Raw genomic sequence first — 13,687 nt, 5'->3', positions numbered from 1 at the left:
GGTCATTGGAAGTGATACCCAAGGTGTTTGGTTTTTTGAGCCTTAACTGGAAATGATGATGAGAAGGCTGTGGTTTTGGTAGCTCACTAGAAGTGAAGGTGAGGCAAGGCCGGGCTTTTGGTCCCCTACTGGAAGTACTATATACTTGGTTGTAGATTTGAACCCCAAGTGGAAGTAGTAACTTATTCTCTTGCCTCATGAAAGGAATCCTCATCTTCATTAAGGTGATAAGCCTGCAACATATTCTTCATTGTCTCTCCTCAAGCCGGACTTTTAGAGTCCAAGTGGAAATACCTTAAAGTTGGTCGGGGTTTTGGGCATATACTGGAAATGAGCTAAGGAAGTTCGAGCTTTTAGGGGGCAGTGGAAGTGCTTCAAGGCATCAACATTACTTGCTCAATGAATCATTCAAGGCATCTTCATTCCCACTTGGTAGATTTTACCAGCCTTAATCAACATCTTCATTCAGAAAACATTAAGTGTTCAACTCCACCAAGTGTTGATCTCAACAAAATGAAGGGCATGCTCATCCTAGCCAGTCTTTTCATAGCCAAGTGGCAGTTAATGCCTTATAGCCGAACTTTTGGGCCCCTGCTGGAAGTGAAAGGGAGATGGCCGAGCTTTTGAAGGCCAAGTGGAAATATGTTAGGATAGCCGGACTTTTGGCCATGAAGTGGCAGTTGATGCAAGATGGCCAGACATTTCAAGGGTAAGTGGAAGTGGGTTCAAGATAGTCATGGATTTGAAGGGTAAGTGGAAGTCTAGGGATTTCAGCATGGGGTGGAAGTGAGGATGACTTCTCCAAGTTATTGATCTTATGAATCCTTCCACCCTTCATCAGACTTTCCTTTGCTTGATCATTTGACTTCACCTTCAATATGATGCTAACCATCCTTCAATTTGCTCCAAACAAGCCTAGCATGCTAAGGAGAATTTCCCCCAGACTGTGAATTTGAGGGTATGAAGGAAGTTTCCTTGATTCTAACCTAGGGAATCCCACATGCTTGCTTGATTGCTCTCCACACTTAAGATTCATTATGTCCTGACCTAGAGGTTGCATTGCATCTCTTCACAAGCAAAAGGTTAAAGAGTAAAGAAACTACTGCCAAGCTAGATGACTAAACTAAGACAACTAACCTACAAGCAAAAAGTGGGGGTCCCCATTTGCAATGGGGCGATGTGTGAAAACGTCACAACAGGTTGGTTACTACTTGAATTCCAATTGAGGGATACAATGTGTGCAATCAAAAGAACATAAACACCAATGACATGGCTAAATACAACCAAGAAACTTGACCTAAAACTGCTGATGGATTTTAGTTGAAACTGGTTCTTTACAGTATCCCTTTACTCGTCATGGGAGCAATCTCTAAACTACCATAATTTGAAGACTATTTACTTTTGTTTTGCAAGGTGAAAATATTAAATGAATGAGATGCAAAATTTTGGACATTGATATAAACGAAATTGTAGATGGCCAGGTTTTTTCTAGAACTAGAGGAAAATATGCTTAAGGTCTAGTCATTAAAATCCCAAAGCATATAAATTCCATGCTGCTCCAAAAAGATCCAACCTACTTACAAAATTCAAACATTCTAAGAACAACATTTTAATTTGGAGGGTGGAAATGGTGCAAGATAAAAATATTCATCCTACATTACCCTTCATTCCATCTCCAATGCTTTATTGTGCAAAATTTTGTCTTTGGCAAAGATCAGAGGGCAGATTTTCAGTGATTGAACAAGGATGTAATATCCCCTTCTCAAGCATAATCAATTTGAGGACAATTACCCTAACTTCCAAGTTTTCCCATAGGCTAATCTGTAGGCAAGGGAGAACCCCAACTTTCTTGGAGAGCACAAGATTAATCAGGCAATAGTTTTGATCATGGCAGTTAGTTCAAGTGATCTTGGTAAGCCTCATGATGCTCTCTAAATGTGATTCCATCTTTTTGGGAGCTCTCCACACTTTTTGGAGAAGCATGCTATTTTTAGACTAACACCAAATTGCCAGAATTCATCATCCCAAGTCTTTAAATACATTATGGAGGGTGCTAGGCACAAGGAGGACTTTTTCTCTCATATAGGATTATTATTTAATTTTAAAAAAACAGAGCTTTTGGAGGGAAAAGAAAAAATTATTGTTTTATTTACTTCAAATTGTTACAAAAGGAGGTTGTAAGCTCATTGTTGAGGTTAGACATGATATAATATTTGCTTCTTCATTTGAGAGAATCTATGTTCATCTCTATTTTTATTGAGGATGAAAACCTTCTTGATAATACTGGCTTTGAGAATGAAAGCCCGTAGCTAGTCTTAGTGGCTTCATCTAGAAGTTACATTTGTGCATGTAAGTGAAGTATTTCCAATTTTACTGTTGAAGATGAGGATTTTTGCTATGTTTTGTTTTGTTGGTATAATTATTTTATTGATTCCTCGATTGAGTGATTTTTAGAGGTTTTTACTTCCAAGTTTGAAGGAGTTTTGCTAATCATACTCTTCAAGGAGTTGAAAGGTTGTACTACCTGCCTACTGTACCACTCATGGGGTTATTGCTGGTGGATTTCATTGGTTAAAATATGATTTGTTATGAGTTTTTGTTGTTATCATTGGTGTTAAGGAAGATAATACCAACTTCTATGAGTGTGGAGACTGTACTACTTGTTGGATCATACCTATGAAGGTGTGAAGAATAGACATCAGGTTGCTGCCCTTTGTTTTTATTTTTTGGTATGTGTTGACGTGTATTTTGTACACAGCCTAACATAGAATAAAATACCTAAGGGTATCTTATCCTCTCTTGAGAAAAAGTCTCTAACTGCTGAAGATTCGCATAAAGGATCAGTTAGGATGACTCCAAGGTTCCTTTTAGTAGGGTCTCTACATGTGGATAAGCTCGCCGTGGTATGATGTGATTTGCTGGAATCACAAGGGGACTTACATTTGGTGATTGAATTTCCGATCTACTTTGCTAGAACACAAGCTCTCACTAACTTAGATTTGAAAAAAAATGAAAAAAGGATAAGGGCGAAGAGAGGATCTAATCCTAATACTAAGAATGTAGGAGCAATGACTTGATTTTTGATGAAACTCTAACTAGATCTTGTTTTGACATCAATGGAACATCTACACAAGACTAGTGCGATCTTCTAGGGAAGCTTTATGATGTTCAAATCATCACCGCAGGCATAGATACCATCCAAGTTGATGCATATCAATGAAGAGGCAACAAATTGAAATTGAGCTTAAGCTGAACGATTCCAGTTGACTACACAAGGCAAGTCTGCAATCAACAAACTGCTAGTAGTATGGATATACGAATTCCACCATTAATCAATCACGTTTCCTCCATTCATCTAATCATCTACCATCTAAGATTGAAGACTCAACAAGAAACCATGCAAATTGCAAGAAAACATCATATTTCACCATTACTTCAATGAAAATGGAGTTTGTTTACAATCAATGGCAACAATTTCTTGCCTTGTCCTCCTATTCTACTCTAATTGCTATTCTATCAACTATATTCTAACTCTCTAGCTATTGCTAATTAGCCTTTACAAATGAAATGCCTGGGCTTATATAGTGCCCACAATACAATTTGATGGCTTAGATCAATTCAAGATCAATGGCCAAGATTCAACAATGAAAACCCTAATTAGGGTTTGTTACAACCATTACATAACATTTAATGCTTGACCAATGACAAAATTGTATTGCTTGGACACATGTCCCTTCTAGAAAAATCGACCAATGGATAGCCGGGGTAGGTACATCGGAGTTTGTGCCACCTTCCATGAGTTAAGTACATTGAATCTGGACATGCTGAGATGGACCTCACTGATTGGAGACGTGATGACTAGGATGCCACCTCATCTGACACTTGTAACTTTGGTAAATATTCAACTTGATGTTGTTGAGAAGCTTGCTTTAATTAATTCATCTAGAATTATTTGCTTCTTCAACGAGCCCTTGTTCTAACTCCTTGTGTCCTTGATGTGCAGGATGATGTACCTCGCCTTGGAACGCTAGATTGAAAGAGGTCGCCCTTGGCTTGGCTTGATCGTCCTGGCGAAGACCGTCCTGGCGAAGATCGTCCTTGATCCGGCTTGATTTTCCTTGAAGAGATCTCCATTTGATGCCTACACAACATTTCAAAATTAGTACCATGATTTTGCAATGAATAGCATAGATTAAATTAATTTTTAGGAAACTTCATAATAAATCCTTGAGTTATTATTTCCTAAAAAACGATTGAGCTAAGGGAAAACAAATTTTCAAAATTCAAAATTAAGGCAATGACGATCAAAATTCGAAATTAAAACAAGAGATCTTGCCATACCTCACTTAAGAGCTTAACTCTAAAATGCAAAATGAAGAAAATTGCCTAGGCAAAATTGACGTTAGATCTCTCTTCAACGTGATCTCCTTTTTCAAAATAGCAATTTCGCCACCTTTGATATGTCCTTGACGTGATCTCCTCTAAATGATCTATCTTTTATCAATTTGCTCCAGTGAAAACTAAGTTCGCTCCCCTTAGATGATCTTGGCGCCTTCCTTTGCTTGAAATGACTCTAACACACAACTCGCACTTCTCCTTCCAAGATCGCATGTAAGATGGTGGAATGATGATGTGAAAATGAAGTTTTCACCTTCCCTTTATAAGCGCTTACCATCACAATTACCTTAAGGCCGACTTGTGTAAAAAATAAGGCAATTTAAATGATTTTTAATAAATAACAAGGCCGACCTTGACAAAATAAATAAATACTAAGCGCTCCATAATAATTAATTAATTTGCCATCGTTTTTTAATTAATGAACTTCGATTTTTTTTTTTTTACAAGGCAAAATAATTAATTAACATTTAAATGCAATATTTAAATGCTAATAAATTGAGTTTCAAAGCATATCGAATTTTAGCATTTAAAAATAAATTCAAACAAATTTGTTTGAGCGCTAAATTTTGAAGATGAAGGATACGTACCTCATCGCCCTGGTCCTTGACTGAGGGACAGGAGCGATCCATTACCTTGGTCATGATCCTTGCATTTTTTACGTCCAAGGTCTTCATTTCTACGTTGAATTTGCCATTTTCCTTGGGATCTTCGAACTTGATTGATTTATCCTTGCGATTGAATGTCCTTTTGTGGTGATATCGCCCTGGTCCCTTAGAGAGGGACAGGAGCGATCCATGTGTTTTCTCCATTTCAAGCACAAATTGGTAATATTTAACGTCCATCTCCCTTTGTATCGCCTTCCAAATGACGTTTAAAACCTTGTACAACCTTGTTTTGACGTGGTCTTCAAAGGATTATAAGTGTTTTGGCAAATATCGCCCTGGTCCCTTGGAGAGGGACAGGAGCGATCTCCATGTCCTGGCTCAAATTTGCAAACACTTGATCTTCGTTCTTCGTTCATTGTCTTCCAAAGGACGCCCTTTACTTCGCCAATCCTTGCATTGTCTTGATTTTGAAGGAGCATGAGTGTTTTTAATGAAATCGCTTTGGTCCTTGTCCAAAGGACAGGAGCGATATAGACTCCTTAGCTTAATTGATAACATTTGGACGTTCCAAACTTTGATATATCACTTTCAAAAGACGCCTTGAACCTTGTATGACCTTGTGAAGCCTTGTCTTAACGTGATTTTTGAGGGATTTGGCTAATATAATAAACATCGCTCTGGTCCCTTGGAGAGGGACAGGAGCGAACTTCAAGTCTTTGGGTTCATGCTTGCGTTCTCCAACTTGCAATTGTCCTCATCATGTAAAACGTAGTCTTTTTGATCCCCTTGGTCGCTTGACACTTGCTTAACTTTTGAAATCTATGCCTTTATGGAAATATCGCTCTGGTCCCTTCCTGAGGGACAGGAGCGAATTAGATGTCTTGGTGCAAATCCTTCATCTTTGGCAATTTTTGATGCTTTGCGCTTGATGGAGATGTCTTAAAATGTCTTTGCCACCTTGTTCTTCGCCTTGAAGTGTCTTGAATTTGGAGGAAAAGGCAACATAACTAAGATATCGCCCTGGTCCCTTGGAGAGGGACAGGAGCGAATTTGTACTTGTAGTCTCCATCACACTTCGCCAGCTTCCAAATTTATCTTCAACGGTCTCGTAATGTTCCATTCCATTCATCCATGCCTTGGGTTTGATTGTAATTTAGCAAGAAATTTGTCTTAGACAAAAATCGCTCTGGTCCCTTCCTGAGGGACAGGAGCGAACTTGGGCATTTAGGTCCCTTGTTGACGTTTCATAATCTTCAATTTATCTTCAACGGGCTCAAGTCACATCTTTTCTTGCCTTCAAACATAAAACTTGTTTGATCTTTGCCCAGATCGTACCTTATGAAGAATTTCGCTCTGGTCCTTCAGTGAGGGACAGGAGCGAATTTGACCCTCTAGGCAAAAACTTCATCATTTCATTGTTTTTGATCAAGTCTGGATGCTCTATCATGCTCATTTCGTCCTTCACCATGCCTTTGATGTCTCGATTCGTCCAAACAAGGTCAGGAATGGCTCAACTAAGCATTTTCGCTCTGGACCCTTGGTGAGGGACACGAGCGATTCGCCTTGGTCCCTTGGAGAGGGACAAGAGCGCTTTTCGCTCTGGACCCTTGGAGAAGGACACGAGCGAAATTTGACTTTTCGCACTCTCTATCAGGATAATTTTCATGGAATATAACATTTAAGTATAAGTTCTTATACTTTAAGTTATATTCCATATATACTTTCAGGATGTTTGAGAGTGGTTTCAGACCTCCAGGAGTTATATTGCAAAATCTAGTTTTTGGAGGTTTTTCAGTTTCCAAACTTAGTCAAATTCAGGATCAGGGCATTCCAGACTTAGCCAAATTTTCAGGACATTCCAGACTTAGCCACATTTCAGGACTAGGGCATCACTCAAAATGCAAAGGCTAACTAACAAAACCCTAAAAAACCTAAAAAAAAACAAACCCTAAAAAGCAAAAAACATGGGTCCCCATTTGCAATGGGGCGATGTGTGAAAACGTCACAACAGTATGTTTGGTGGTGCCTAGGACTCCCTTAACTCTACCGCCCCTATATGCATTGAAGAAAACAGTTTATAATATTTTTGTGGAGGTTTTGATGGGCTTATGCAATTGTTGTACCTGGCAAAGAAACTTAATCTCAAACCTGCAAACCTTTGAAAATATCTACCAGCCTGATATGGAGTGTTGATTTTTGGTGTGTTTAGAGAGCCTTGGAATATGTTTTAGTAGATGTATCAGTTTGGGTGTGTTGATGTGCTTCTGTGCAATTGCTATGCTGGTTTGGGGGTTTTTAGCAGTGCCGTATTTTATATTAAAAGTGTATTTGGTGTCTTTACAGTGTGTGTGAGGCATCCTCCCTCAGCAACATCAGACATTTAGTGGATATGACCTCTATTATTGATTTGAGTGATTTCAATGCTCCATTATCTTGATAATTTGTTGCAGCATATTGTTCAATTTGGACTAGATTATTATAAGCTCTTATTTGCAGTCATTACTCAATGTTTAATCTTACATCAGTAGTAAGTTGATATTTTTAATACCCTGGATGGTAGTACCACCAATAGTTCCATATTTGCATTTTAATGAAATTGCACACTCCACTAAATAAGGATACATAAGGATGGCTTGCCTCCATGTGTGCCTGTCTTGTTGTAATTGCACACTCTGTTGAAAAGGCGAGAAGTGACTCTGCTTGTTGCAATTGCACACTCCATTAAATAAGTGAGAAGTTATTGTGTTTGTTATAATTACTCATTCAATTAAATAAGCAAGAAGGGGTGGTGCCTATTTTACTTGTAATTGCACACTCCACTGAATAAGCATAGAAGTGTTTCTTTTCAGTTTCATGCATCAAGCACACTCCATTGAAAAAGTGTAGACTCAACTAGCTCTACCACCTTGTGTGCTTTAGTAAATTTGATCACTTCAGGTGCTACTTTAGATAATTGGGTGTGGTCCTATACATCGTATGATCTCACCTTGTTGATCTCAGGAATTGGGTGATAAGATAGTGATAAGGGCATTGCATTGTAGCTTTGATTGAGTTGAAAATTTCAAAGAAAAATGGGGTGATTATTTCAAAGGAATGTATTAATTAGATTGTATAAGTGAAGTAGAAGTCCATCTACAGTACTACATTAATTCTTTCCTTTGTAGATTTCCTTTAATATATAATTTTCTTACGCATGGTGCGCTTATCTATAGAACCAACACTGTTGAACTGCAGTAGGGATTTTCTCCACCAAATCTAGGAACCTTTGGCTTTCCTGCAGGAAATTCAATCTTATGTCAATCTATGTCTTTGTCTTTGAAAATCATTATTCGCATGGACTTCAATTTGAAGCTACACTTCTTCCAACTTTCCAGGACCAACTAGTTGTCAGACTATAATTATGTTACCACTTTGTGCAATTCTATGTTTTCAATAAATGGTTGTGAACCCCTAGTATGTGCCACTTTCTCCTGAATTTATGGTGTCAATCAACTGATTTACTTCAACATGGTTTTCCTTTGTTGAACAAGATAATTCACACCTCTTAAAACCTATGCATCCTTATTTTCTTCGAGTAGAAAAAAATTTCTTGGCTTGACATCCTTAAATATCATTTCTAATACATATGTTAAAAACACTTTCACAAACTCACACTGGGTACAATTGATCCATTTATCATCAAAAGATTTACTCCCTGTTGATGTTGTTCCTTCGAAGCCTCTATCACTCTCCACTAATGTAATCCACTTTTTCTTTTGAGCCTTGGCTTATATCAGCAGGTCATTCACAAGGAATCTCGGAATAAGGGAATCAATGGAATCAAATTAAGGGATGTAGATTGCTTTCTCCTCAACTTTCTGTAGAAGCACAACTATTGTCCTCAAACCATCACAGAAATTGCCATTTATCCTTAAGGAAAGTGATTTGACCCAAATTGGCACCTAGCAATCCAATCCTCCTTCCAAATGGGAGCCTCGTCTGCATAAGTCCTACTGGTCAGAAGTCTTGTTTTCTCTTCGACAATCAAATATGCATTAGTTATAACTTTATACACACTATAGATTAATTTAGTTGATTCAAATCATGTGGAATGTGGGGGGTAGGTGGCAGCAAGGGGTCTTGTTGTTGTGTGTGCTTATAGATGTAGCTGCATACTAATCAATGGAATTGCCTATGCACAGGGTAAAATATAGGCAAATTAATATGATTTATATCTTGTTACAAGTTGATGGCAAAAAAAGTGTAGCAAGCATGTGGGAATCTTGATTCAACTACAGTGCAAATACATATTAATTTAATTTTTTTGAATATAGCTTTTGTAAAGTGAGTTTCCTTTGTTGACCATCAAATGAAGGTGGACCATAAATATTGGTCTCGTTCAAGTTATAGCTACTTTTAACTTCCCTGGTTACCTTCTGATCAGAATGATCATCATGGCAACAAATGAAGTTAAGCAACCTACTACGTAGTTTCATCCTCCCCTGCCTCTTCTCTTGGTACCTCATCAATGTACTCCACATAATGCGCATTTGCATGTACAACTTCTACTTCCCCACGAACATCCATTTGCATCAACTGCATCTCTATGTTTCCCAAAGTATAAACCACTAACACTACTACATCATTCTCCTCTACTGCAACCTCTCTCTCCTCTTTTTCTCTACCACCTATGTGACACTCTACTTCATCTTCCTCAATAACTACAAACAAAACAATATCAAATAAAACATTGGATTCATCATCTAAAGCTCCCATCTTCTTTTCTTCTTTTCTCTTCTCAGTTTTGCTCTTGTCTACTTCAAAATATCCAATATTACAACTATTTCAAATCACTTTCTATCCTTTTCCAACTTCCTTCTTTTGAAGCACTTTTTTTCCACTCTATGAATAAAAAATTCACAATATTTCCCAAGGCCATTCCAGTCTTCCTTGTTGAAGACATCTTTCACACACTTTCACACCCAAACAAACATAAAGAGTCACAAACTTAAACAAACACCCTCTCACACCAATAGAATCAAAAGGCAGGCAATGATTTCTTATTTAATGTGACATTAACACTTATAGAACTATTTTAGCCTTTAGGTGTGTGTTGGACCTTATAAAAGCCCCTAGAATTGGTTCATCTAACTACATTTTTATCTTTCAACTGCTGCCTTGATGCAGAGCAGGGGTATGAATGATGTAAAAATCTCAATCACCAACTTGGAAGGGTATTTTGACCATCACGCAACGTACTTCCTTCACAAACCACCATTAGTCCTTGTAGCCCTCTTGAAGGGTCTATTCCCCCATAACTTTGAGGCATGAATGATAATCAGAATGTAAGACCAGTTTCAGATACCCTTTTTGGCCTTATTTAACATATCCCAAAATTAGGGTAGGTTGTTTTGTACGGATAGACCCTAATTTTGACTGTCCTATTTCTTGACCCTAAGGCATGGTAGCAGCAAATTGGGTTTTTCGACCATAAAATTCAAACCAGACATGATACCAAAATTATAAACACAGTTCTAGATACCCATTTGAATATTTTATAACATTTCTTGAAATGGGTAGGGGGTGTTTTGGAACATAGGACTCAAATTTGGACTGTTCTCCCTCAAATTAGGCCTGCTAGGGTTTCAGACCTGCACTTACAAAAATGATCATAACCTCTGCAAATCTTTCATGAAATTGAACCAAACCAAAAGCAAATGGAACTAGATTCATTTATCCTTCTTTTCCCATTAGTTTCAAGCCAATACAAGTCCGTACAAGGACGTACAACATGCTGCAACAGGACTGTTACAGGGAAAATCTGGGATTACAGCCACTAAAACATTCATAACTTAATCAAAACTCAATGAAATTGAATGAAACAAAAAGGTTAAAAAAGTAGATTCGATGGTATTGCATCCCCAATCGTTTCCTGATCAATATCAATTCATACAAACACATACAATGCAAAGAAACAACAGGGAAATGTTCAGATTTTCAGAAAACAGAGATATTTCATTTTTACAACTTCAAGATTTTCAATAATCACCATCTCCAACAACCTCCAACCGTGGAATTCGAGTTGGAGGCCATATTTATACATTTTCAATCAATTCCAACTGTTTTGTAACCCCTTTTTGATTTGCAACCCCTTCTTGATTAACAAAACCACATTAAGACACTTTTGACAACTTTTATAATGACAACTTTTACATCTTTTTGCAAGAGTTTACAACATTTGATCCAAACATCTAAATTTATTACCAAAGACTCCTAAGGACCCCAAATGGTCACACAAATTTGAACATATTTGTATGCTAAGGTGCCCCTGCACCACGGCTTTCTAGTTATAGGATATTCTCTTTGCTCAAGCTAAATTAGGCTGTACTAGTACATGTGTTCAAATCAACATATAAACCTCCAAAAGAAGTAACTTGTTTTTGTATGAAAACTACCATAAATTGTTTTTAAGTTATATAAAGCGTCCAATAGAAGTAACTTGTCTTTGTATGAAAATTATCATAAATCATTTTTAGGATATATAAATAGCATAGACGTATCAAACAATTTCATTAGTGAAATGGTTACTAACTAATACAGGTATGAAGCTATTTAAGAATAGCATAGACGTATCAAAACAATTTCATTAGTGAAATGGTTACTAACTAATACAGGTATGAAGCTATTTAAGTCCTTTGATAGAAGGTGTTTCCTTGAATGAAAGCATTTTATCTCGCATTAAGAGCTCTTCCTCACATTTTCAATATATTGAGATCGATCAAACAACCTTTCTTTCATATTTTATTCTTTTACAGAAGATGTGTCAGCTGTGTTTTTTTTTCCATTTATATTTGCAATTGTTGATATTTATGTTTTTAGATTGGATCATGGAGCTATTATCAATGTACTGAGATTTTTTTTCTATTTATAGAGAATTAGGCTTGTGTGGGCAAAAGGCTCAAACTATTTGAGTTTCTTTATTTTGTGAAATCTCAGTTTTGACTTTTACCTATAGTTTGGACTTACTTTAGTATTGATGACCTATGTCCCAGAGATCTATCTTACAATCAATTTTCAGGAGCTCTTCCAACCTGGTCCAATAGCACAACTTTGAAAGTGTAAGTCAAGAGGGAGTGCATATAGCTTTATTGAAACCAAGTCATCAGTTGGACTATTCAAGCTCGTTAGATATGGATTTGAAATAACTCTACTATTCTATTCCTTTTCCTGTATTAAAACCATCTTTTTACTTTGATCTTTGTCTAATATGTGCAACTTATTTTCTGAGTAAATGTGTCTATTGTTGGGAAATATATTCAACAAGGTTCTTTCTACAAGTTTTATTGTACAACATATGAAATTTGAATTTCACTCTCTGCAGAAATCTGGTTGGAAATTACTTGGAAATAAATGAGACAAATAATGGGTAAGAATATCCCCCTTTATTGTCATTTTTTATTAAAGAGTGGAGGAAATATTGAGCAAACATCACAATCGCACTAGTTCACATTCTACCACAAAAGGAAAATTGCTAGATTATTCTTCTTTATTCTGATATATTAAGTTATATTGTGTATGAATCCACAAAAAATGCAGTTAAAGCTTAAGCCTAAATCTGTTTAGTATATTCCTAGATATAAAGTGTTCCTTTAAATTAGCATGAAGCAGCACCATGCATTCAAGTCAATGGCCATGTTGTTGACTGCAGACTTGCCGCAAGCAGACTGGCTTGCCTCCAACGGACTTTTCCTTGTAATAGAGGAGCTCCACGCTGTAAGTTATTCATGTTATTTTAATTTAAGTATAGCCAAATGAATTTTTCAGAGGAGCTCCATCCTGTAAATAGGAATTTACACCTAGCAGGTGGAGATATTATTTTTCGGAGTTGTTTTTAATATTAACAGTAAAAAATTACTACTATGAAAGCTAAAGTACTGTAGTAAGAAAAAGATGATAATATCAGATTTTAAACCAGTCCTCCGAATTCATGTGCAAAGGCCCAGAAGACAAAAATCGGAGCAGATACCACAATTTAATAACACCAAATACAAGGTCAAAGAGAAAAAACATTAGAACATAAAACTTCTGGTCCCTGGAGCAAAACAAACCGCTTGAACAGACAAGAAACTCTTTCACTTTGTTTTTCCTCAGTAAACTTGTTAAATACTAACTACTTAGTAAACACTTGAACTTGATGATTTTTAATGCACTGGGAAAAATAGTATTAAGCCTAGAATACTGTTCAACTGAGAATGTAAAGCAAATATGGGACAATGAAGAGAAAATGAAAATACATTATATTTTTAATCTCCTAATCTCATTTGTTTATTAAAAAAGTGAATGTACAATTAGGTTAAAGTATTTCCATAGATGGCACATCCTATAAAATTAAAACTAAATAAAGACTAAATCTAAGCTCTTCTTTGAACTAAAATCTATTCTATTTCTAATTGTAAGTTTGTCCATGCATCTATTTCCAATATCTTAATGGAAAGCCTCAACACTCCCTTTCAAAAAGATACAGAAACTTTATTTACTTCCCCTATGACAAAAAAATCTATAGACTCAAGAATAAGAATAACTAATCCTCGAAGTCTTGATGAAGAGGCATCCACTTGTTGATGAAGCTGACAAAACTCTTGGGTTCTACAAACAATTCTATCCTATAGCTAAGAACTCCTTTACGTTCCATCAGATTTTATCTC

The 13,687-nt window shown here is 36.6% G+C and overlaps 1 protein-coding gene across 6 annotated transcripts in view; it reads left to right on the top strand.

The window, feature by feature from the left end:
• Positions 1-13,687, top strand: part of LOC131063818 (probable LRR receptor-like serine/threonine-protein kinase At1g56130) — a 77,498-nt gene that overhangs the window by 55,601 nt on the left and 8,210 nt on the right. For 5 of the 6 annotated variants that reach the window (XM_057997769.2, XM_057997768.2, XM_057997771.2 and 2 more), the window contains 3 exons: positions 12,035-12,100; positions 12,364-12,408; positions 12,691-12,755. In XM_057997769.2, the coding sequence (XP_057853752.1) occupies positions 12,035-12,100; positions 12,364-12,408; positions 12,691-12,755 (176 nt within the window). The remainder of the gene's footprint in view (positions 1-12,034; positions 12,101-12,363; positions 12,409-12,690; positions 12,756-13,687) is intronic. The other variant, XM_057997770.2, reaches the window with a different exon arrangement.

The sequence above is a fragment of the Cryptomeria japonica genome, chromosome 11 (genome assembly GCF_030272615.1).
Source record: "Cryptomeria japonica chromosome 11, Sugi_1.0, whole genome shotgun sequence".
NCBI lineage: Eukaryota > Viridiplantae > Streptophyta > Pinopsida > Cupressales > Cupressaceae > Cryptomeria > Cryptomeria japonica.
The sequence above is the reverse complement of the archived record's forward strand: the minus strand, read 5'-3'. Positions and strand labels throughout refer to the sequence as shown.